Source organism: Cololabis saira, chromosome 15 (genome assembly GCF_033807715.1).
Source record: "Cololabis saira isolate AMF1-May2022 chromosome 15, fColSai1.1, whole genome shotgun sequence".
Lineage (NCBI taxonomy): Eukaryota > Metazoa > Chordata > Actinopteri > Beloniformes > Belonidae > Cololabis > Cololabis saira.
Genome location: NC_084601.1, coordinates 30489549 through 30510298, shown reverse-complemented (window position 1 = coordinate 30510298; position 20750 = coordinate 30489549). Strand labels below are relative to the sequence as shown.

At 41.2% G+C, this 20750-nt stretch overlaps 3 protein-coding genes across 4 annotated transcripts; 1 reads left to right on the top strand and 2 right to left on the bottom strand.

Annotated features, from left to right (window-relative positions):
* Window positions 1-231: 231 nt before the first annotated feature.
* Window positions 232-4063, top strand: mycbp (MYC binding protein). Its single transcript, XM_061741333.1, has 5 exons — window positions 232-372; window positions 506-578; window positions 1144-1192; window positions 3613-3742; window positions 3830-4063. The coding sequence occupies exons 1-5, from the start codon at window positions 358-360 to the stop codon at window positions 3872-3874; spliced, it is 312 nt and encodes a 103-aa protein (XP_061597317.1). The 5' UTR covers window positions 232-357; the 3' UTR covers window positions 3875-4063.
* Window positions 4064-5340: 1277 nt separating this feature from the next.
* LOC133460628 (gap junction alpha-9 protein-like) lies at window positions 5341-10353 on the bottom strand. The gene is made up of 2 exons (XM_061741301.1): window positions 10239-10353; window positions 5341-6916 (listed from the first exon to the last, which is right to left on the bottom strand). Exon 2 carries the CDS (start codon window positions 6884-6886, stop codon window positions 5375-5377), a length of 1512 nt encoding a protein of 503 aa, XP_061597285.1. The 5' UTR covers window positions 6887-6916; window positions 10239-10353; the 3' UTR covers window positions 5341-5374.
* Window positions 10354-11207: 854 nt separating this feature from the next.
* LOC133460639 (serine/arginine-rich splicing factor 10-like) lies at window positions 11208-18553 on the bottom strand. Of its 2 annotated transcripts, XM_061741318.1 has the most exons (7): window positions 18401-18553; window positions 14673-14777; window positions 13703-13806; window positions 13368-13542; window positions 13230-13283; window positions 12541-12597; window positions 11208-12411 (listed from the first exon to the last, which is right to left on the bottom strand). In XM_061741318.1, exons 1-7 carry the CDS (start codon window positions 18463-18465, stop codon window positions 12177-12179), a joined length of 795 nt encoding a protein of 264 aa, XP_061597302.1. In that variant the 5' UTR covers window positions 18466-18553; the 3' UTR covers window positions 11208-12176. The 2 variants fall into 2 exon arrangements, with proteins under 2 accessions (XP_061597302.1, XP_061597304.1); XM_061741320.1 differs by lacking the exon at window positions 12541-12597.
* Window positions 18554-20750: the final 2197 nt, after the last annotated feature.

Genomic DNA, 20750 nt, shown 5'->3' with positions numbered 1-20750 from the left:
GTTGAAAATTCCGACTAGGAACTAGGAAATTCCGACTTCCGAGGACAAATGGAACGCGGCAATAGTTACTGAATATATAACATCCTTTAAACATTAACACATGCATTCAAAGTTAATTAAAACGACAGTATAATCATACAAATCCATATTTTTGGATTTATTTTAGTTAATTAAACGGTGGCAAGAGAAAAAAAAAAAACAAGGAAGAAGGGTCGTTTCCGCGTTTTTCTGGTCGTTATGGCAACATGTTTGTAGGCTGAAGCCAAAACACCCCCAGCTGCTGAGAGTCCCACTTCAAATAACAACCCAAACAACACATTTCATACATCTGTAAATAACCCTGCTGTCACAGCATTCATGGCCAACTACAGAGTAAGTATTTTCTTACGCACTTTCTGTTACATTTAGTTTCGATTTGCTCTCATTTAGCACGAGCTAGCCGGATAGCATCCCAGCAAAGTGTGTTATAGAGGTTTGTGACTGACTAGTGTTTGTCTTGTTTCAGGCCTCTGATTCCAAGCGAGAGCAGTTCAGAAGATACCTGGAGAAATCTGGGGTCCTTGACACTTTAACGAGCGGTAGGTCTGAAAAAAACACAAAACATCTGGACCGCGGTTGAATTGGTTTGATATTGGATATTATGAATTCAACACCCATAAAACTTGTGATACATACCACTGATTTTGGTCATATTGCTTGTGATGTGTTCATGGTCATCTAGACTATATATCACAAGAGAGTAATTATTATAAAATCATATTATGGGCTGATTTAATGAGGTTTAATGAATTCAACACCCATAAAACTTGTGATACATAATACCGATTGCTTTCAAACAATTGTTTGGTGTTGGGTGTTGAATTCATTAAACCTCATTAAATCAGCCCATAATATGATTTTATAATAATTACTCTCTTGTGATATATGGTCTAGATGACCATGAACGCATCACAAGCAATATGACCAAAATCAGTGGTATGTATCACAAGTTAAATGGATGTCTTTGAATGTCCAATATCCAATATCCAATATCAAACCAATTCAACCGCGGTTTGAAATGATGCATGAAACTCAGCAGCTCATCACTGTTACTGCTGCACGGTTTCATGAGAGTTTCCTTGTCTTTTTATTCTTCTGTTACAGTTTTGGTGGCACTTTATGAAGAACCAGACAAACCTAACAATGCACTCGAGTATCCTTCAGAAAACTACAGCTTTATAGATGGTGAAAGATTCAATTCAATTCAATTCAATTTTATTTATATAGCGTCTAATACAACAGAGTTGTCTCTAGACGCTTTCCAGAGACCCATACCCAGAACATGACCCCCGAGAAGATTATAAAGAGAAGATTATAACACAACAACGCTCTCCATACTCCAGTTAATCCCCATAATTACAGAAGAAACCTTTTTTACTGTGGTCATGAACACATTCAACTGTAAAATATGTTATATCTCCTTTATTCAAAAGATTTGTGAGTCTTTTGAGCCCTTGATGAAAATCAGCTCACTTGCTCTACTTGTTAAAACCGAGGAGGTTGCAGTGAAATTTGAATATTGGGCTTTATACTGTAGCGTAGAGCAGGACCAGAGAGTATAAAGACCGAGACCAAAAAGAAACCTAGTTATTTCCTGATCCTGCGTGATTGTAGAACATCAGCTCCATCCTGGTTCAGCTAGTTTCCATATGAGCTTGTATTCAACTGCAGCACAATAACACAGAGAAGTGGATGATGATGTTGAACTCACTATAAATGTTTTCATCCATCAGCTGAGATCAGATATGTGTGGCGACTGCACTTCCGCTATTTCTACACTATTGGAGGATTGACTCCAGTGCTTTTAAGGATCGACACGACTACTAACTAGTTCCAAAGTATCTACCAGAATAACCAGCCTCCAACACCCCCCTCCACCTCAGAAAAGTCTGATGAATAATAAATGTTACTGATTTAAATTGGACTTAATTTGGAGATGAAATATGAATTTCAAATATTAAAGATACAATTATCGAATTTAAATTACATTATTTACCATTATAGTAATCAGATTACACCCTATATCAGCATCACTGAAATGGACCTGATGCTTAATCAATCACAACGATATGCAAATATTATTCATATATTTATTCAAACAAGGCCGTTATAAACACAAAACTGTAATTAAATACAGACACATGCAGATGCACCTAAACATTAAATCAGATGCAAAATACAAATAGTTTACAAAACTGTACATTAACAAGAGGAAGAACTGCTGAGACCAGATTCTGTCACCTTAGTGAGCAACGGCATCTCAATTATCCGAGTCCGAGACAAGACCAAGACCAAAGACTGTTGAGACAGAGACAAGACTAAGACCACAAAAAAGTGGTCTCGAGAATTACAAGTCTACTGTAGCATGGGATAGTTTGGATGATGGTTAAACGTCCTGTTGCTGTGAGTGTCTCCAAAAGGTGAAGAGCTAAATATGAAACAGGCTTTCCAGCATTTTGGTGCAGGAGGACCCGCTGCGACCCGGCAGAGGTCTGTGAAGTCGATAAACTACATCGCAGCGGCTGGAAAGAGAAAAAGCCATTAAGCCATCCATGGAGTCTTTGGCCGTCTGAACTTTGTCTGATCTGTGAACCAGAGCTGCTGTAACACGAGTCCGGGTCTGATCCATTCTGACTTTGTTTTTCTGAGCCAGGGTGACGATGATGCCTGATGACCCCAGGAGCATCACTAAAGATCTGTCCCAGCATCACCTAGAATCTATTTGCACACAGATTTAGATCTCAGACAACTTTTACTGAAGCTTAAAACCTTAATCAGTTGTTTTAGGGAGTCGACTCTGACTCCCTTGGCCCCAACAGTCACCAACCACTGGATAATACTGGAGGAGATCAAAGTATTTTCAGGTGGCCTTTTCCTCGCTTTGTTATATGATTGACCCCATAAGTCCTAAGTCTGATGCTTAAAGGCACCTTGGGTCTGAATTGGTCCAAAAACATCTTGTAGAGCTGTTTAGGAGATCACGAGAAAAGGAAATGAGATCTGTTTGACTGCAGAAAATTGCTTAGGTTCTCTAATCAACACCTAATCAACCCCTTCTTACCTTAAAGCTGCATTTAATCACGTTATATTTGGAGAGAAGGTACAAGATTTCATCATCAGCTGTTCAGCACGGTGGTGGATGGGGCATGGTTGGGACAATTACAGAGAACATTTCACAGCTGTATAGAAGAAAATATTCAGTTAAAAAGCCAATTCTCACATAAAGATAGTTCTTATAGCAGATGGAGATCCTAAATCCGCCTCAGGATTCACATTCAACTTCACAAAGAGGTTGGAGCTGATGGTTTTATCGTCACGATCCTCTGATGGATGCACGGTCGATAATCTGTGGATAGACATCACAAGAGCAGCCAGACAGCTCGAGAACCTCAGAAGAATAATTGCTTCAGCTTTACTTTCAAGCTTCTTCTCACTTTATTCCGCTTTTATTTGGTTTCCACAGCAACAGACATTTTCACCAGGGGTGCCGAAACCTTTGCATGCTCCTGTTTAGTGAGGACAGAGAACGTTTGTGATATTGGGAGGGTGGGTTGACCTTAACCGGCATCCCAGCTTCATCAAGCTCCACATGGGGGCGGGCGGGCCGGAGCCGGCCGACGCCGATGCGCTCCGCATGGAGCTGACGGACCTGCAGCAGAAGTGCAACCTGCTGATGGAGGAGAACAAGGAGCTGAGGACCAGGGTGAGAGTCCGCCGGAGTCTGAGCCGAGTCCCCGGGTGAGTCTCGGCCCTGAAGCTTCTGACCTCCTCTTCCGTCTCTTCCCAACAGCTGATGCAACACGAGGCGCCGCCAGACGAAGAACCCGGAGAGTAGAGGGATCACGGAGTCGTCTTTTGTGATAAATGAAGGAAAAATGAGGAAGAAAAGGAACAAGCACTGGCCTTTTTTTGTATTTAATATAACTCTTTATTTTGGTTTAATGAATGTACAGTGAATACAGAATCACTGTTAATTTTTGTTATAAAACAAGCAACTTGTGCTTATAAATAAAGGGTTTTTTTCAACATCACTCAGTTTCTTGATGGTCACAGTTGTTTCTGGGAACAAAACAAGAACATCTAGATATATTTAACCTTTTCTGTAAGGAATCCTGTATCGGTTGCATGACTATTAAGTAGAAAAATAACTTTCATACAAAACAAAAGTGGAAAAGAGAAATAATGGTTGTAGCTTGTGTCCTGGAGTCGGATGGATGCTGGAACAGATGTTGGGTTAATTGCAGCTCCGCCGCAGTGAAAGCATCTAAAGCAAAGTCATCGATCTGTGATGGAGTTTTCCATTTCTCTCCATCACTCAGTCTGGTTCTGATAAATCAGTCTGGATGCGGAACGGTGACCCGGAAGCGTGAGAACACCGAACCCTTTTCCACCAGACCGGTTCCAGGGCTGGTTCTGGTTATCAACTCGTTCAAATTGGGAACCAGAAGAGAACCGGTTTGTTTTTCCACAGCTCGGATGCTAAGGGGAGTCACACCAGTTATGTTGCTGCAAACATCAGTTACGTTGCTGCGTTTACGAGAAAGTTGAAGCAACAACAACAACAACAACAAGGTATCTGTTCTAATAGGACTTGGTCCACGGAACTGCTCCGAAGTGTAGGCGCTTACACCGCAAACAAGGTAGCTGAAGACGTCGGTTGTGCAGAACTGGGGCAGTAAGTCCTCCGCGGAGCTGCACTCTTTAGTAGGGATTTCATATGGATCCAAACCGTTAATAATCATTATCTTCTCCATATACCGGTCCCTGGCTTCCTTGTTTAAGGTATCCCGGTAAATTCTAGTTCCTCTCCGGCATTTAAAATTTTTTTTTTGCGTTCCGTCTGTTCACTTGGTGCTACTACACTCACTGCCAACATGGCCGCCGCGTCCCAGAATGCAACTTGGCGACCAAGCACTATTCTTATTTGAAAATGTCTCCATCTCCCAGTCTTGCTATTGCCGTTGGTCTTAACAACTCCTCCCCCTCCGCTTACGTAAGCGGTTCTTTCCTCTAGACCAGCTAAGAGTTACGTGCTACCTTGGAACCGGAGCCAGTTCTTTGTCCGTGGAAACAGAAACTCAGCACTGGCCCAGAACCAGCCCTGGAACCAGTTTGGTGGAAAAGGGGTATCAGAACCAGCCCTGGAACCGGTTTGGTGGAAAAGGAGTGCGGTCTTAACACCTCGTTATTGTTTAAATCTCAACAGAAAAACAGCTCCCTTCTGGGTTCAGGACAATAATCTCTACAGCAGGTCGCGGCCAAGGCTTAGTGAGCTTGTTTCAGTCTCTTTTATTTAAAAAAGAAAGACAGAAAGTTCAGGTGTCTGCAGGTGAGGTCATATCTGCAGGTCAGTCGGGGCGCGCCTGCTGCTGCCGCTGCTCGCCGCCGACACGCGCCGGTTGGGCGACGACACCGGGGGGCTGTTGCTCTCGCGGCTGTGTCGCGACGCAGAGCTCAGGTCCCCCGCCGAGTCGGGGCTCTGGGGTCTGCTGGGCCTCTTGGACAGCACCCTGGGCCGGGGGCTGGACCGGGGGCTGGACCTGGGGCTGCTGCTGCGGAGCTTCGTGCTGCTGCCCCCCGGGTACGAGCTCCCGCTGTCCGAACAGTTCCCCTCCACCACCGTGGAGCAGTTCCACGGCGGGCTGATCCTCCGCGACCTCCGGGCGACGCCCGCCGGCGCGGGCCCCGGGGGGGCGTCCGCCACGGGGAGGGTGGGGTACTCGGAGCTCCGGCAGGCCAGGTCCTCGTGGCGGGGGGGCGACTCCCCGGGGTCGTCCTGCTTCTCGGCGGGAGGGGAGCGCGTCTCGCTGCTGGTGTTGTTGGAGTTGCTGTTCTGCTCCGTGGGGCTCGGCACCCCCCCCTTCACGTCCTTGAGGCCCTCCGGCTTCAGGCCCGGGTCCCCCTGGATGGGGACGAAGGCGGAGGAGGCGCTGAGGAGGGGGTAGTCGGGCCCGTTGCCCTGCCTCTCCAGCAGCAGCGTGTAGCCGCTGGGCGCCGTGGGGATTGTGGCCTTCCGCCCCGCCGTCGTCCCGACGCACACCTGGTGCACCACCGAGTTCTTCTTGGATTTGCTGCCGTAGTAGTCGTCCAGGTCGTCCCTCAGGTGGGGGTAGTAGTCCAGGATGCCCTTCTTGATGCGCTTGAAGCTGAGGTGTATGACCTCCAGCAGGCTGAGGAAGAGCGAGATGCAGGCGATGGCCTGCATGAACATCATGAACACCGTCTTCTCCGTGGGCCGCGACACGAAGCAGTCCACCATGTTGGGGCACGGCTCCCGCTCGCACTTGTACAGCGTGCTGAGGCGGTGGCCGTACAGCACGAACTGGCCCGTCATGAAGCTGACCTCCACCACGGCGCGGGTGACGATGTGGGCCACGTAGGTGCAGAGCAGCGACCCCCGCAGCGGCGCCTTGTTCAGCTTCCCCTGCTCCAGCTGCCGCATCTCCTTCTCCATCCTCCGCTTCACCTCCGCCATCTCGGCGTCCACCGCCTCCAGCTCGCGGCGCAGCGCCACCTTCTTGCCGTGGCGCTCCTTCTCCAGGGCGCGCAGCTGGTAGATGGCGTGGCCCATGTAGACCAGGGACGGCGAGGACACGAAGATCACCTGCAGCACCCAGTAGCGGATGAGGGAGATGGGGAAGGCCTGGTCGTAGCACACGTTGCGGCAGCCCGGCTGGTCCGTGTTGCAGATGAAGTCCGATTGCTCGTCGTTCCACACGTCCTCCGCCGCCACGCCGAGCACCAGCATCCGGAAGATGAACAGGATGGTCAGCCAGATCTTCCCCACCATGGTGGAGTGGATGTGCACCTCCTCCAAGATCCCGCCCAGGAAGTTCCAGTCCCCCATGTTTGTTGGATTTCTTTTACATCAACTGTGCTGCAGTCAGAAGAGACAGAGTCAGACAAATAGAATAGAATACAAAGCCTTTATCGTCATTATAATAATATAACGAGATTAAGCAGCAGCTCCATAAAAGTGCACACATGAAAAGGCTATGTAAAAACAAGATACAGCACGTAAATGGATGAAAGAATATTGCACAGTTAAGGTAGCTTATGCAAATACAATCTCTTAATATCTTAACTTTAGTATATTGGTTGCGTGTGGTTTTCATATAAGCCTATATAGGTTTCTAACCACTCCTCACACATATTTCTTCTTGTTGTTTTTTTTTTAATATATTTTCCTCATGTGAAATTTTTTGTTTTTGTTTTTTGTTGTCGTTTTTTTTTCTTCATCCTTGTATTTGTGTGAAACATACAGAAGAGTATTAGGGCCATGCAGGAGAAAAAATATTAGAGAGGGGAAGATTTTTTTTATTGTGCACTTTGAGAAAAAAGTCGATATATCGAGAAAAAAGTAAAAATTTCAAGATTAATGTTGAAATACAATTTCAAGAATAAAGTTGAAATTTCGAGAATAAAGTTGAAATACATTGACTTTTTTCTCGAAATTGTACTTCAACATTAATCTCGACATTTCAACCTTTTTCTCGAAGTGCATAATGAAAAAAAAATCTTACTCCTCTAAAATATTATTTACATTTTTCTCCTGTCTGGCCCTAATAAATAAATAAAAATATAATCCACCGTAAATCACATGAGGACATGACGGTGAAAAAATTGCTAAAACTGCTGAAAAATGTGAGATAAATCCATACATGTGTGTGTAAAATAGAGAAACTTTGAGGCTCTGACTGACAGGTGACGGTTTCCATGGTGATGTTAAGTGACATCTGACTGAAAATCCTTGAAAATGCTGCTTAAAGAGGAACCATGATCATGACTAAACCGATAGAATTGTTTTTTTTCTTCTCTTTATCGTATAATGTTCACAAAGTGTAATGTAATTCATGTCACGGGTAGTGTATTTTGAAGGATCAAATGCTCAACATCCCATATTATCAATTTTACATCGTGCAAGAAATGATGGATGTGGCAATCAAACTTTGAAAATTGACTGTGCACATGTGCAGAACCACAAAGCAGCATTTGTCGGCAGGTAGCAAGGATTGGCTGATCTGCTAGATGATTCTGGGAAGGGAATGTATTGGATTTTGCATCCTTCTTGAACAAATATGGTTTAAATTGTCATGCAGAATTTATAAAGGTTTGTAAAGCCATTCCCCTGCCACTTATTCATTTGATTAAAGTGCTCTAATGTATTGAGATATTGAGACAGCACTTCCTGTGTTAGTTATTGAGGATTATTGGATAAGAAATGTTACAACAACTTTATAAGTGCCGTCTTTAAGTCGAGATCATTTAATGACTATCACAGAGGGTTATATTCTGACACTTCAGTCTTTAAGTTTGTCTACACAAAAAGCCCACTCAAACTATATAAAATGGCCCATTCCCCCCAAAGTCAAGGAAACTCATTTTAAATTGATCAATAAAATGTATCCAACCGCTGAACTTTTGAGACAAAGATTTAAATTTGAAGTTGACCCCTGTGCTTTTTGTAATGAATCTGAACTTGATCACATTTTTCTATTGTGTCCTGTCTCACAAACTTTTTGGCGTGAAATTAGAAATTGTCTATCTTTAAAAATGAATGACATTCCAAAATTAGAAATCGCTAATATTATTTTTTACATTGACAAATCAGTGTCCTCCTTGGTTAATGACATTCTTCTACTGGCTAAATATCATATACACTGTTGTAAATGGAGAAAAATGAGAAAAATGAAGCCCCCTTTCCAGTGTTTTTAAATGATTTCAAAAGTTTTGTCTCTATGAAAAATATTAAGTTAAATAACTCTGCAAAAAATCATTAACCGATATATCAAAATATCTTTTATTTTAAGTCTCTTTCTGAAATGTCGATGCTATTTTTTTTTTTTTTTTCAAATTCTGTTTATCGATTTTCACTCTTATAACAAACAAACATACAAAACATACATAACAAGCCCAAAAACACCCCCCCTCCCCAACCTCCCCCTAGGGTCCTCAGCAAAACTACTCAACAGAAAATATGTGAATACATAAAATAACTAGTAATAATAATCAAAAGTAAAGAATAAAATAAAACAAATTAAAAAAATAAAATAAAACTAATTAATCGTCATGTAATCTTTGTCCATGAGAATCATTGGGCAGATTGTCCATAAAACGTAAAAAGGGTGACCACATGTCATTAAATTCTCCAACTTTACCTCTTAGAATGTATGTTAATTTTTCCAATACTAGGTGTGAAGACATATGTCGATGCCATTTGCTTTAAAATGCCTTACTGTTCCTTTGTTATTAACTTTACTTGTCTACCTTATTTTTTGTGTATATGTCTCTTGTTCATGATACCTCCCAAAATGTTCTATTTTCTTATATTATATTTCCTCTACTAGCAGTTTGTATAAAATGTGTTTTTCTTGTTTATAAATTGTGTTCAGTAAAAAAAAAAAAAGCAAGGATCTGCAGAACACCGGCGGTGTTTCCTGAGTGCGGGTTGACCGGCGCTGCCCCCTAGTGGCCATTAGCGACACTGCACTTAAAAAAAACGTGCGTCAGCTTCACATCTGTACCATTTATTTATTTATTTATTTATTTATTTGCATTATTACACAACCAGTAGGACATAAATAAAACTGCCCCCTGAGCCATAGCTGATATAAGTCGTGCATCTTCACACCATCTCGGGTCACCTAAAGGTCACTCATTAAACTGTCTCAGATGTTTTGGGATGTTGGGGGTGTAAAGTTTACAATCTGGTTCCTATTCAACCTTTGTTAGATGCTGTGGTGTTATGTTTGGATGCATATTATTTTACGGACACGTTAATTTTACACTAAGCCACAGAAAGAGTGACGGTCGGAGGTGATGAGGTCTTTTTGTCAGTTTTGGATATTGCTTCTCAACCATAACTACATTTACCTTCTGAAAATTGTGATTTTTGAAGTTAAAACTTAACACTTCACTTCAAAATGTTTAAAAAGGCTTTTCTCACTGACCCAAGGATGAAAATATATCTAAAAGACTTTGACATTTTGCAGTTTTAACACTAGTCAACAACATACAGCAATGATTAAAATAGTGTAATATGTGGTAAATCTGGGTATTTTAATACCATTTTATTCTGTTAAATCATCACCTGTCACGAGGATCCAACGCCATAACTAAAACTAGAAGCACTCAAGCTTATGTAACCATTCCTGACCTCTGCAGAGCTCAAACATGCACTTTACAACAAATCAACTCACCTTTCATCTTCTATATGAAACAATGTGCATCAGTCATGAAGCCGACTGAAGTCCTACGAGCTCATCTCTGATCTCCTTTAATCCTCAGACTTCAGTCCCACCGCTGGTCAGAAACTGGACCAAAACTGATGATGCCAGCCGGCTCCAGTCGTTCATGACTTATAAACTCTGAAAGGCGAGAGCGATCAATACCGTGGCCCTGCTCTGCTGCCATTTCCCTCGCAGCGGTGCGAGCGGCCGGCCTCCCGCTTCTGGCCGGTCATTAGGTGTGAATTGAACCCGCGGGACCCTGGACTCGTTTGATCCTCTGCAGGGAAAGAACCGGTGCACTAGATTGACCTGAAAGGACCTCAGGGTCGGATAATCCACCTCTTCTGGGGTGAAAGAAACTGGAATTACAGCAGAGTTTGACTGAGAATGAGACGTCTAAAATCAGTCTCACCTGACCTTTCCTTTGTTTTCAAACCGCAAACTATATAAAAGGTCAGATCTACTTGGTGTTTTGTGGTAGTTTTTAGTATCAGGGACACTTTTTGTGTCTCAGGAAACAGGAATCCACATTTTCTGCAACATTTAAAAACTAAAAAGGTCTTTAAACTAAAAAAAAAAGAAGGGGCACAGCTGGATTCCGGTCTCCAGGAGTCAAACCTCATGTTTTGGTGATCTGATTTATCCCATTACAGACTCTGATAACTCGCTTGACGCGTCTTTCCAACAGAGCGCTCAATAGGACGTCCGATTTCACACACGACCGCTTCTGCTGCAGCGATTTTAATTTGGCTCCGTCCTCCCGGCTGCCGTTCCATTAAAAGGAAATCGATGGGGGCCGGCTCTGGACCGACGGCCGAGTTGGTGCGTTGCCATGCGCGGCCACGCCTCCACACAGAGCAGTCGGGAGGAAAAATCTGATCAATACGCCAAACTTCAGTCAATACAATGTTTAGACGTAGAAATAAACCGAAGACGAGGTTAGTTTTTACTGGAATCATCAGTTTATTACTCAAAATAACAGTTTCTTCCTACTAAAGATAGAAGATTAAGGGGATAAAACATGCAGTGACAAAGTCAGTCTGAAAATCAATCAACAGTCAAGTAAACACCGATGAGAAATTCTGCTTCCTCCGCTCGGAACTGCCATTTGGAAAAAATTGTATAAAATAAAATGCCATTTGAAACGATCTACTTTTACACAAACCACCACTAAAATAAAACGGAGAGTACAGTCCTGACAGTTTAACACTTTTAGAGGACCACAGTATCATGTTCACACATCTCAGCACCTAAACTCACAGAACTGCCAACCGTCATTAAACTTGCATTTAGTCTGTTTTATTTCCCGGAAGTTTGCCACTTTATTTCTTAAACTCAAGGACTCGTCACATGATCCCTGCGGGACTTCCGACCCCGACCGGGTCGTCCTGCAGGAGTCATGTGACCATTTGTGTATCTGAAGCAATGTTGAAGCCGATTCTTAAGGAGAAATGATGAACGTGTGATGAGGAAGGTCAGCACTCGAGTATTAAGTACATATTTTGTTATAAATGCAGCGAGACGCACAAACATCAGATCCATCGACAAATACTGGTTTCGACTAGCAAAAATGGTGGAAAATGTTTCAAAAATGATCAGTTACTGTTCGATTAAAAACAAAGACACCATCTTCATCTTGGCTTGGTACCACTGAACTCAAACCAGCACTTATTATTCCTAGTGGGAAGCTTTAACGAAACAGTTTTATAAAACAAAGCCGAGAAAGCAGCGCTGCTGAAACTGGAGCTGCAAAACAAACAAAAACAAAGAAAACAACCTTTCTACAGATGGTTCAGTGGGTGTCACATTCACGTCAAAAACAAATCATCCTCTCTTAAACGACCACCTCAGGTCCATCAGGCGGGGGATGGGAGGGGAGTCGGGCGGGAGGGCGGCGGCGGCTTCTGCTCAGCGTCCTCCGGACTTCCGCCCGGCCCAGGACCGAGAGCGTGAGCGAGATCGCGACCTGGACACGGACCTGGACCTGGAGTGGGAGGGGGTCTGCTGCTCGCGCTGCTCACGCCGCACTTCCTCCTCGGTGTAGTGGGAGGCCGACGGCGGGTTGGCGTTCTCCCGCGGAGACGCAGACCTCATGCAGGACCGGGACCCCTCCCTGGACTCTCTACGGGGCCGCTGCTTGTATCTGGAGACGCACGACACACAAGTTCACTAGGACTTTCAGTAACTCCGTCTGCAGCACATTTAAACTTGTGGCTGCATATTACAAGGTTTCTTGTCAGGAATTTTCAAGTTTTCAAATAAAATGACGCACTGAGAACCAACTTCAGAGATTGGAGCTGCAAACTGTCGTCTCTCCCGTCCACTTCCACTGTAAAAATGGGGTTTTACATCACTTTATTTCTAATTATTGGACCAAAGAAAATCAACAGCAACTAGATATGAATAAAAAGGAACACTTCAGGTACCGTGTAGCGAGTTAAAAAAAAAACATAAACAAAGTTTTTTGATTAGTTTAGCTGGAAGTTGTGGCCGTCCACATAGTTTTAGCCAAAGCAGATATGTTTCGTAATTTACGGTTGGTTTTGGGATGAAATGTATTTCTGTGATTCTATCTTTTACCACTTCCCCGAGCACACCGCTTAACCATTCTAAGTTAAATAAATAAAACGCTTTTGCTGTTGTATCATGCTGCGGAGCCGACTTTTGGGGATAAAAATATGCTGCAGCCTCACGACACAAGTGTTCATTTTTACTAAAAAAAGAAAGTCTAAAAAATATAATCCAGTGGATTCAATTTTGATAAAAAGGCAAGTAAAAACAAGACTTTTTCCATCAATGTGAATGAAAGAGACGGCTGTTTTGTCCAACCGGATATTCCGACCCGGATGTAGCAACGGAGGATGATGTTTCTGATTGGTCAGTCAGGGACCAATCAGAAGACTGATAAAGGGTCAACTACAAACGTCACACTGTACATGTCATGGAGTTTGTTCTTTTTACCTTTCTCCTTCACGGCTCCTGCTTCGTCCTCTCGCATACATCCGCCCACGAGATCTGAAGACAGAGATGGAAGAGTTTTGTCCCCTTTCTACTTCAAGCAACAATAACCCGATAGAAGCACGAAGAAGAGAAACTCACTCTCTGGGACTTTCAGATCGCCTGCGGCGGCGATCGTAGGACGGGCTGCGTGATCTGTATCGTTCATAGCTGCGGCTGCGCGACCGCCTGCGCCGGCCCTCTCGCTCGTAGTCGTCGTAGCGGGACGAGCGACCAGAGGGCGAACGCCTCTCCTTCGTCTTCATCTGATTGGGTGCTGTCACGGGAAAAGCAAAATGACAAAAGGGACCAAACAACCAGCCACTCCCACCTGAGAGCTCTTTTTCAATGAAACCGGGACAAACCCAGACATGGGCTCATAATAAAGTTTTTAAAAGTCTCAATGCTGATGAGGGTTCAACATATTTGATACTTACTTTTTCTATCACCTTGGGCGAACTGGATCTCGATCTGCCGACCACAAACCCACTTCCTGTCCAGGCTGTGGAGGGCATCTTCTGCGTCACGCACATCCTCAAATATGCTGAGCTGTTAAGGGCTTTCATCGTTCTCATTTGCGGGGAGGCAACAATCACAAAGACACAGCAGAAAAGCATCTCCACACCCCTTAAATCTACCAACGTAACTGTTTTGTTCATCAACTAAAAGCTAAAACAGAAGTGTATTACCCCCAGCCAGGTGACAAAAAAAAAAAAACAAGAAAACACAGCACTTCTGTAGAGCTTAAAGATGAGGCAAGCTTTTCAAACATCAACAAGACGTCTGAGCCAACAGGACAAATATATATGAAAAGTAATCAACTATTAATATTTGATTAAATTGTCTCGACCAAAATTAAAATGTCAAAAGGGAAAGCTGATTTTTGGTGTCACTACTAATTTGTGAATTTGTCTTGGGAGGATACAAAATAATTCAGACATGTTACCTTTGCCCATGCTTGACTTTGAACTTCATCTTGATCTTTACACTCTTTAATCGACTCCCAGAGAGACTTGGGTTTCCTGCTTGCTTTTTCCTCTTAAACCTCTTTTCTTTATTCTTTGTCGCCATTTCCAAGCTTTGTCTGGTTTCCCTTTTCGTCTTCATGCTTTACTTTCTCTTTTCAACCTTTTCCCTCCCTCTGATCCTGCAGGTCTGTGTCACTTGTCTTTACAGCTACTCTAAATGGGTCTTTGTAACTCTTTGTGGCCGGTTCCACAACTGGATGCTTTTACATTTTCTGAAGCAATAACAGAGAAATATGTATGTTAGATAGTAGATCACATGAGAAATTATAAAAATAAAAAAAGAGGCAAAATGTACAAAAGCATTATCTTCTCTGCTGAAAAGAAATGACAGTAGCTGGTTAACAGGATCACAGTGTTAAAATTATTGTGAAAAGGATATTGAATGTATGCAAATCCTCTCGGCTGGCGTGTATAGAAGTCAAGTGGGATGTAGACATCTACTATCGGCCCATAGCGGCCAAACTCACGCCGCAAATCCTCAGGCCTGAATATCGTAAATACAAGTGTAACTTGACTGACCATCATGGGCAACTCTTCCTACATCATCTACCACAAAACAGCTGGAAGAGCAGCTGCTGAGTGAGTTAAAGGGACAGTTCAACCCAAAACTCACCGTCCCCCCTCTCAGCTGGTGTGTAAGCTACCCACTTGATAAAACCACCACAGTGAAAGTCAAAAACACCCCGTGACCTCACCGTGTCGTTTTGAAACAGAAATATAGGAGTAGCAGAGTGTGAGCAGCTGCTTTAGTCACTCCAGGCTTAAAAATAAAAAAAGGTCCAATTTTAGCATTAGTGCATACAATTCAACTCCCCGTCTAGTCGCTAGAACATGTTCAAATTTCATGATGGAGGAAAATAGAGTGTTTTATTCAAAAATATCAAATTGCAAATGAAACAAATGCTTAAAGTAAAAATTAACCCAAACATAAGCAATTGTAAGCTTCTCACTTGTCAATTCTGAGTCTTCTGTGGATAAATTTAGACGCGACAGGCTGAGTAGGACTCAGCGTTACACCTAAAGGCTGTAGTTTCCTTTTACATTTAGGAAATTAAATAAAAGAAATATTCAACCCTGGTGGAATAAATGACCTCACACTTTGCCCCCCTCATTTGGCTAACTGTCCCTTTAAAACGTGCACTTTTATAAAAACAAACAGTTTAACAGGTACAAAATTGTTTCATTCACCACACCAACTTGTGAAACCTTTATAGCAAATAAGACTAACAATACCATGAGGTCCCAGTTGTCACTCTGAGTGTCACCAAGATAAAAATGTATTGGGAAAAAAACAACACCACACACACATACAACATTTCACAGTATGATAAAGTAACTCATAAAAACACTCATGTGCTAATCAGTTTGCAAACTTCATTACTCTTGTGTAATTGAGTAATTGTGATATATTTTCATGTAACCACACTTCTATCAGAGCGTTTACGTCTTCTTCGCTTCATGTCTGACCGCGAAACATTTCACATGGAAAGTGTCCAACACTCATTGGTTTAAGTTGTGTTTATGCAAAACGCCTTTTGTTGTTCTCGACTTCCTGCATTCGGTTTCCCTTGAAGCAGATCAAAACAAACTTGTTTGGGTGGATCAGTTTGATTGGGCATTCAAACCTCACCAAACGAGCTAGACGCTCCCAGCAAACAAATACCTGTCCATTTAAAAGTGGAACAAAAAGCTGGTGTGAATGCACCGTAATTTAGTCTGGTTTCTCTGGACTTTGATTTCTAAGAGTCAATGTGATGGGAAAAAAAGTGTTTCCCATACTTTATGAAAAACAAACTGCTGAGAGCAGCAGGATGTGGCCGACTGAAGGTGCAGACGAGTACTCTGCCCAAACAAAGATTAGCGGTGGGAACCCCTTATCAATGTTTTCTCTACTAGAATAAATCATCTACGCTTTAATAAATCAGTATACTTCCTCTGTTTCATCGTCATTCTGCATCGAGACGCTTGATGTATGTTCTGACCCTTTTGCTTGCAACCGTTTAATTAAATCAACTGAAATCTGGATCATTTCTCTTATTCTTGGTAAGTTAGACACTCAGTTTCAGTCCAGTTATTCACCTCGTTGGAGAGAACGCGTTTAAGACATTTAGTAGCTTTTTCCATGACATTCAGTACCAACAGAAGCCGAGGAAACTGCCTCTGGACGTCAGTGTATAGATATAAAACCAGTAAAAAGTGACAAAACGTGTGAAGTAGCCCATCAGCGAAGTGGGAACACTTATGAATGAATTCAGTCTTTTTTTAAACTTAAAAACTGAACAAATGGGTATTATTTGCATTTCTGCCATGGCTTTGAATGGGAGAAGTAGAATGAGCAGCAAAACTTTAACCCTGTCTGAAGTTTAACAAGTTTGTTGTAGTGGCAGTAGTAGTAAAACAAATGTCTCCTACATGCGAATACGTTTCTCAATAAATGTTGAGGTACACATTGTTCAAATCCTCACTGAGGGAGAGGAGCGCCAAGGAGAACAAAAGGGACCGTGGGGGGTCAGTCAGTCTGACCAACAACAAACCGGACTGTGCAATAACCAGGACAGTATAATAACTTTGTGGAATATTTTCATCACAGATATTGAAACATGTATCTATCTTTTTATATTTATTTGGTGTTTGGTTTTTGGGGCAAAAGGCCATGTGATCTAACTAGATCTGGGTATCGATTCAAATGTCAAGAATCGACTCGATTCCGATTCTTAAGATTCAGAATCGATTATCACCATTTGATTCGATCCAATATTGATTTGGGTTAGTGTTGCCTGGATTATATGACTGTAAAATAACTATTGAAATAATAATTTCATAATAATTATTGTGAAATAACTAAGAAAAAATAACTCAAAGGCATTTCAATATCCATTTAAAGTGCAAAAAAAGAAAGAAATTGCAACAGCTCAAGCAGTAAACAAATTATTTTAGCTTGTCTGATTTATTCTGTCACCAGACACAGTTTGCCATGAAGCACCCGGTATTTTTCAGGTATTTCATGACAAACCGTGTCCGATAACAGAGAAACCAAACAAGCTCTAGTAAATATAGATAATATGAACTTCATTTAACTAATATAACATTTAGAAATTTAAGCTGAAATGTCCAGCATTTTCTCTAAAGAAAAGCTTCTAAAGAGGAGTTTTCAAAACTAGTGGGACTACTGGGATTAAAGTTCACCAGGCAAAAATGTAATGATGGGAAAAAAAAAAATGTAATAAAAAAAAAAATCGATCTTTAGACATACAAATCGATTTTTAGGAATTAATATGAGAATCGATTTAGAATCAGAAATCGATTTTTTCAACACAGGCCTAGATCTAACCTTGTTTCTGTTTATCCTATTTCAGAATGATGCATCTCTGACGTCATGCCTGCAGGGGAGTATTATGGTCTGGGCTCACCTGAAGTGACCCAAAATACGGTCTTATATAGTGAATAAGCAAGTTTTTCCACCAAAAGATTCTTTTTTTTCCCTTTAAGTGTTTGCAAGACACATTACATGAGATTAAATGAGAATATGCGCTTTAATTAAGCTCAAGTTATTTGTTTTCATTTCTTGTGGTTATAGCTGCCCACAACTTATTTCAGTCATCAACCTCGGTTGAGATCTTTTATTTAGAGACCAACATTTGTATTATAAATCTAAATCTAACATGTAATAACTATTAACAGCTTTATTGACCAAACGCATCTTTTAAACGCAGAAAAACGTTTACTAACTAAAACTAACGGATACTGCAACTGGCTCAACGATAACGTTAGTTTAGATTGAATAACAGGTTAGCTAAATAATAAACTAAGATTTTAGCCATTTAAACGCCTTTTGTGTGTATAAATGGACCAAAATTAAACAAATAAATAAATAAATACGCGTTAGCTCAGCCAGCCACTGCATAAACAGAAAAATGCTTAGATAAAGCCACAGAAACGGATAAATCGGACGACTAAAGTGGGATTAAAACAGCATGAGAGCAGTTTTGTGGTGTTTTATCTCCTTTTGTGTGAGATATTCCACCTTGATACACGCGGCGCTAGCGTTAGCCGCGGAGCTAACGGACCTAAACACGTGGAGGATCGTCCGATCCGCGGGCTGCTCACCTGGACTCGTCAGAGATGTTCCTGACAAACAGAGATGTGTTCGGGGGCCTCATGTATCTGGCCATGCAGTTGCACAAACGCGGCAGAAAAAAATAGTTTCAACGCGAAACCTGGCGAAGCAAATCTGCGGCGCATGCGCATTCGGAAGGCGCCTTTTTCTTCTTCTCTTAAAGAAAAAAAGATGAACTCCACAGCGCCCCCGCTCGGTTCGACTTGAGATGACCAGCAAGGCAAGGCAGGTTTATTTGTACAGCACAATTCAACACATGGTAATTCAAAGTGCTTTACATCAACATTAAAAGCAGCAAGACATAATTAAACACTAAATAACAAATAAAATGAAATAAAATGATAAGAAAAGAGGTAAAATAATAAAAGCACAAGTTGTTAAAAAGTAAGGGCAGTAGATAATAATAATAATAATAATAATAATAATAATAATAATAATAATAATAATAATAATAATAATAATAATAATAATAATAATAATAATAATAATAATAATAATAATAATAATAATTTCCTTTATTAATCCCACAATGGGGAAATTCTTTCTCTGCATTTAACCCATTTTCTAGTCAAACTAGTAGCAGTGGTCTGCCATTTGCATGGCGTCCAGGGAGCAGTAAGGGTTAAGGGCCTTGCTCAGGAGCCCAAAGTGGTTGAGTGGTAGAGTACAACAGGTAAGTATTTAATTTGATTTGATTTGAATAATATAAATTTGAATAATAATTCAAAAATAATATAAATATATATATATATATATATATGTACAGCACTTGGGCAGACCTTACGGATCCACCAACATGCTCGAAACGGAGTAGGAATGGAGTAAACACTTATCGAGTCCTACCCCTGAATCTTACATACATTCTTACATATAATAAGACGAGTTTCAATAAGCTTACTTATAAAACAGCCATACCTACTTTAATAACTGTTCTATACAGTGATATAAAACTCAATTATATGAATATATAAATATAGTCAAAATCAAACAAATCAAGGCAAACAAAACAAACGCCCAGCATTTAGTTGTGCTACTATGTATGTATGTACTAATAGAAGTAATTATAATGCATAATATTACATTATCATTACTTTACTATAATACTACAATATAATAGAGAACAATAGACAGCAATGGTATAACAATATACTTGAATAACTATATAAGAGTAGATATGCTATATATACATTGGTTCATATATTTACCTCCAATTATATACATAAGAATGACTATAAATCCATATATCCACATATCTAAATATAACTATAAATCAATATATATTAAGAGAGATATAGATACACAAATTAAGAGTAGCTTCAGTAAACAGTAATGTTTTTAGGCCTGATTTAAAGGAGCTGACAGTTGCAGCAGACCTCAGGTCTACAGGAAGTTTGTTCCACCGGTGAGGAGCAGAATAACTGAACGCTGCCTCACCTTGCTTGGTTCTGGTTCTTGGGACACACAACAAACCAGATCCAGATGAACCTCAGGGGTCTGGGAACTAACAGATCAATCATGTACTTTGGTCCAAGACCATTCAGGTCTTTGTAGACCAGCAGTAAGATTTTAAACTCTATCCTTTGACTCACTGGAAGCCAGTGCAGTGATTTCATGACCGGTGTAATAGGGTCCAGTTTCCTGGTGTTTGTAAGAACTCTGGTGGCAGCTTTCTGGATCAGCTGCAGCTGCCTGATTGATTTCTTGTTAAGGCCTGTAAAGATGCCATGCAATAATCCAACCTACTGAAAATGAATGCATGAATAAGTTTGTCCTTGTCTTGTTTAGACAGAAACCCCTTCATTCTAGCAATGTTTTTTCAGGTGGTAATTGGCAGTTTTAGTGATAAACCAGATGGCTGTTGAAGTTCAGGTCTGAGTCAATAATTACACCAAGATTAAAAGCAATTAAAATAACACACACAAACACAGCTCTGCTTTACAGCTCTGCTTTATACTTTCCATTTGTTTATTATGGTAACTTTTTTTTTTACATTATTCATCATCAGGTTTTCAGACAGAACCTTCCTTTAAAGGGGTTTCACGGGCCGCCAGGTTCAGATTAGGCTCGCCTGCTTCTGCTGATGAAAGTTACAGAGCCAGCGGTGGCAGTCTGGAAAAAAAGATAATTCGAATTAAACATAAATGTAATGAGGAATTGTATGTACATATTAACTTATCAGGCAACAAATAAAAAAAGACAAACAACTAACTTTAATCGTTTGACACAAAATATTTCTATTTTTTATTTTTATCTTTTTATTTTGGGTGTTTGGGGTGTTTTTTTTGTATATGACAGTTCTGGGTGAGTGAGAAGGAGATGTCAATTTCCCAGAGGGAACCT

Excerpts from the sequence above, each read along its gene's own strand:
- mycbp (XM_061741333.1), top strand. Across the intron at positions 1,193-3,612 it reads AAACCTAACAATGCACTCGA|CTTCATCAAGCTCCACATGG; the intron begins GTATCCTTCAGA and ends CCGGCATCCCAG. Across the intron at positions 3,743-3,829 it reads ACAAGGAGCTGAGGACCAGG|CTGATGCAACACGAGGCGCC; the intron begins GTGAGAGTCCGC and ends TCTTCCCAACAG.
- LOC133460639 (XM_061741318.1), bottom strand. The coding sequence starts at position 18,465 with ATGGCCAGATACATGAGGCCCCCGAACACATCTCTGTTTGTCAGGAAC. Across the intron at positions 14,778-18,400 it reads AACATCTCTGACGAGTCCAG|GCCTGAGGATTTGCGGCGTG; the intron begins GTGAGCAGCCCG and ends TACGATATTCAG. Across the intron at positions 12,598-13,229 it reads AGGAGCCGTGAAGGAGAAAG|TGGAAGTGGACGGGAGAGAC; the intron begins GTAAAAAGAACA and ends CCATTTTTACAG.
- LOC133460628 (XM_061741301.1), bottom strand. The coding sequence starts at position 6,886 with ATGGGGGACTGGAACTTCCTGGGCGGGATCTTGGAGGAGGTGCACATC.